Source organism: Chroicocephalus ridibundus, chromosome 21 (assembly GCF_963924245.1).
Source record: "Chroicocephalus ridibundus chromosome 21, bChrRid1.1, whole genome shotgun sequence".
In the NCBI taxonomy this organism is placed as follows: Eukaryota; Metazoa; Chordata; class Aves; order Charadriiformes; family Laridae; genus Chroicocephalus; species Chroicocephalus ridibundus.
Window position 1 is genome coordinate 3,756,831 of NC_086304.1, and position 2,945 is coordinate 3,759,775.

At 44.0% G+C, this 2,945-nt stretch overlaps 1 protein-coding gene across 1 annotated transcript; it reads left to right on the forward strand.

Moving 5' to 3' along the window:
* The first annotated feature begins 646 nt into the window (after positions 1 to 646).
* LOC134525946 (scale keratin-like) lies at positions 647 to 931 on the forward strand. The gene has a single exon (XM_063357276.1). It carries the CDS (start codon positions 647 to 649, stop codon positions 929 to 931), a length of 285 nt encoding a protein of 94 aa, XP_063213346.1.
* The last annotated feature ends 2,014 nt before the right edge of the window (positions 932 to 2,945 follow it).

Below are 2,945 nucleotides of genomic sequence, written 5' to 3' on the forward strand. Positions count from 1 at the left end.
CACCGAAACTTTTTGCTCTTCCTGTGCTTATTTACATGTTAGCCTTAAAGCACTGAAAATTTGAAGTTTACTACCACAATTTTGAAGTCATAAGTCTTTTTCAGTTCCAGATTATTTCCATTGGGTTTTGGGAATTCAAATCCCTAGATAAAAACTTTATGAAACATTTAGTACTTTAAGTAGACGTTCTGGAAGGAAATTCCTCCATTTCTTTGCATTCTTTGAGTTTATCCCACATTGAGTGGTACACAGCACTATGGGACATAAGGGGATGCATGTGATAGGCTGTTGGACTCATTTGAATAAGCATGGGTGTCTGAACTGGCATATTTTTTGTTACTTTATTCCAATTTCTCTAACTTTTGGGGTAGGAAAGTTCAGTTCTCTGTTGGTTAAAACCATATTTTCTATGTATCGTCAGCCATTTTCAAAAGTTGAGGGGAAAAAAAATAGAACTGTTGTTTGGGATTCAAGAGATTAGAAAAATAAATGAGGTAGTTAAGAGGAGGAAAAAGACCTGCAGGAGGGAGGGAGTTGCATTTTCTCAGCTCTGTCGAAGCTTTGAGCCTTTCCTCCTGCTGTCAGCAGCCCATAAACTCACCTCGCTTCTGGGTGTTTGTTTCAGGTTTACCTGCATCAACAAACAATGACTTTCTACAGGGACCTCTATGATGATGGGTTCTACTCACAGTTTGGCTACGACGACCTCTATGGTTTTGGGGGCCTGAATGGCTACCGATTTGGGAGCCCATATGGCTACTACCGGGACCAGTACCGATATGGGAGCCCATACGGCTACAGAAGCTTTGGGAGCCTGTATGGGAACAGAGGCTTGATTGGTTATGGGGGCTTTTATGGGAATGGGGATTTGTATGGATTTGGGTACGGCTACCCCTTCTTTTCTCGTTTCGGAAACAGATACAACTATTGAAACTGCTATACATGCTGGACCAGCAGAAATAGCAGCCGGGAAATGAAATGCAGGACACAGATTCATGGCTAAGGTTATGGTGCTGAGAAACGCCGAGCACCCATGGCTCTGGCTGAGTTCAGTGGGACATGTGGGTGCCAGGCTGTGTAAGACTATCCTATAGGTAACCCTCTCAAATATCTCCTGTCTCTTCAACTGTTACTCTAAAGGGCAACTTCAATTACAGCAAGCACTGAGGCATCTTTACAGCATGTTGAGGGAGTAAACCAAGACTTTCTGGTGTGAGTAAAGTGCCTTTTAAGTTAGTTCACAAAGTGTATTGCCATAGTAATAGGAGTTTTCTGCAACCACCATGAACAAGTCCACTTTGCTCAGCTATAAACTTCACCAAAGATGACACCTAGTAGAGAAGCTCCTGCTATATATCCATGCTGTGCCTCATCCAGCAATGAACATGATTTACAACCAACTCTGCAAGCAAGAAATATTTTTGGACTGTCAGACTCTATGGTTTTCATAAGAAGAGAGCATCATCCAGCATTGGGGACACTCTGCTTGCTGAAGATCCTTTTGTAAAACTTCAGACTTACTTTTTCTGTTACTTACTGTTTCTTATTTTCATTAAAATTAGTCTGCTTAATAGTATCAAATATCCAGTCTTCTCCTTTTGTCTGTGCTCATACACCACTGTAAAGGGACCAGCAGCACTGCCACTCTAACCAACCATGCAATAAGAGGGAGGTCTAGACTACAGTTGTTAGAGTATCACCACATCTCCATTTGAAATGCTCTAGCTGCAACTAATTTCCCAGAGTAGGAAGAAGTTCTACCTTATTTTAACTAACCTGTGACCCTGGGTTTACACAAATACTTCTGGAAAGGCACCACCTGATTGTCTGTATTACCAAACACACACTGCTGGAGCAAGCTGGGTTTAGTGCTTGAAAACTAACTTTCCAAAGCAAGAGATTGAGTGGAAGTCTCGTGGTCTGATGAGGAAAGATAGCAATGATGCTCAAGGTTAAAGACACCTAAGAGAAAAGACCAAAGGCAACCAAGTCATGACCACCTGCTGGAGAGAACATCTCCTTTGCAAACTGAACAGCCAGGTTATTCAGGGAGTTCCTGTCAGCCTCTACCGTGTCACTTAAGGAGATTGAGTAGTCTTGATGTAGATTTAAAATATTAAAGATTATAATCTGGCACAGAACAAGGTCGTTCAACAAGCATAGCCTAGACAAAACCGCATGGATCCCATGCAAGCCCAGTTTCTTTACATCCATGTCATTGCTTTCACTGAAACCATTTGACATTCAACTGGACTGTGGGAAATGATGAGCCCCACAGACCAATTTCCTTGTCTAGGAAGGAGCAGCCACAGCCACGAGATGGGCTTGGTCTGCTGCCTCGCTGCTCAGACCTCACCTCTTTGTGTCCTACTTTGAGCAAGACAGAGCCGAATCAGGACATCCCAGGCAGAGGGTAAGGGCAGCAACCTCCACCCAAGCCTCCTCGCAGGGCACAGTCGGCAATAAATTAGTACAACTCTTTGAAACTGGCAAAGCTATTAAGATATCTTTTGTAATCCTTCTGCTAGCTGCTGTCAGCAGCAAGAAGGGCTGGGTTCCCCAGGGAAAACATTAAGAAACAGTAGATTCTCCTACTGCAATAAATTCAGCTTATCTCCCTCGGATGCCCTCTGGCACGCAAGGCTTTTCCCACTTGCACGTACAGTGCAGAAGGGCTTACACAGAGATGCACAGGAAGAGAGACAGAATAAAACATGGAAAGACAAAGATTTGAGTGAAATTTGCAGCCTGCCCAGGGTTCTTTGGCGCCAGCTTAACTCTGGGTCCATGTTTGCTAATGCAGCAGTATTTATGACGTTTCTTCCCATCACCACATCCCACTCGGTTCATTACCAGAGGCACTATCACTTCCGACAGTGGGTGCAATCACCAGCCATGCCTGGGGAACATCCCCCACAGGCTGTAATTGCCTGCCAGCCCCAACC

Excerpts from the sequence above, each read along its gene's own strand:
- LOC134525946 (XM_063357276.1), top strand. The coding sequence starts at position 647 with ATGACTTTCTACAGGGACCTCTATGATGATGGGTTCTACTCACAGTTT.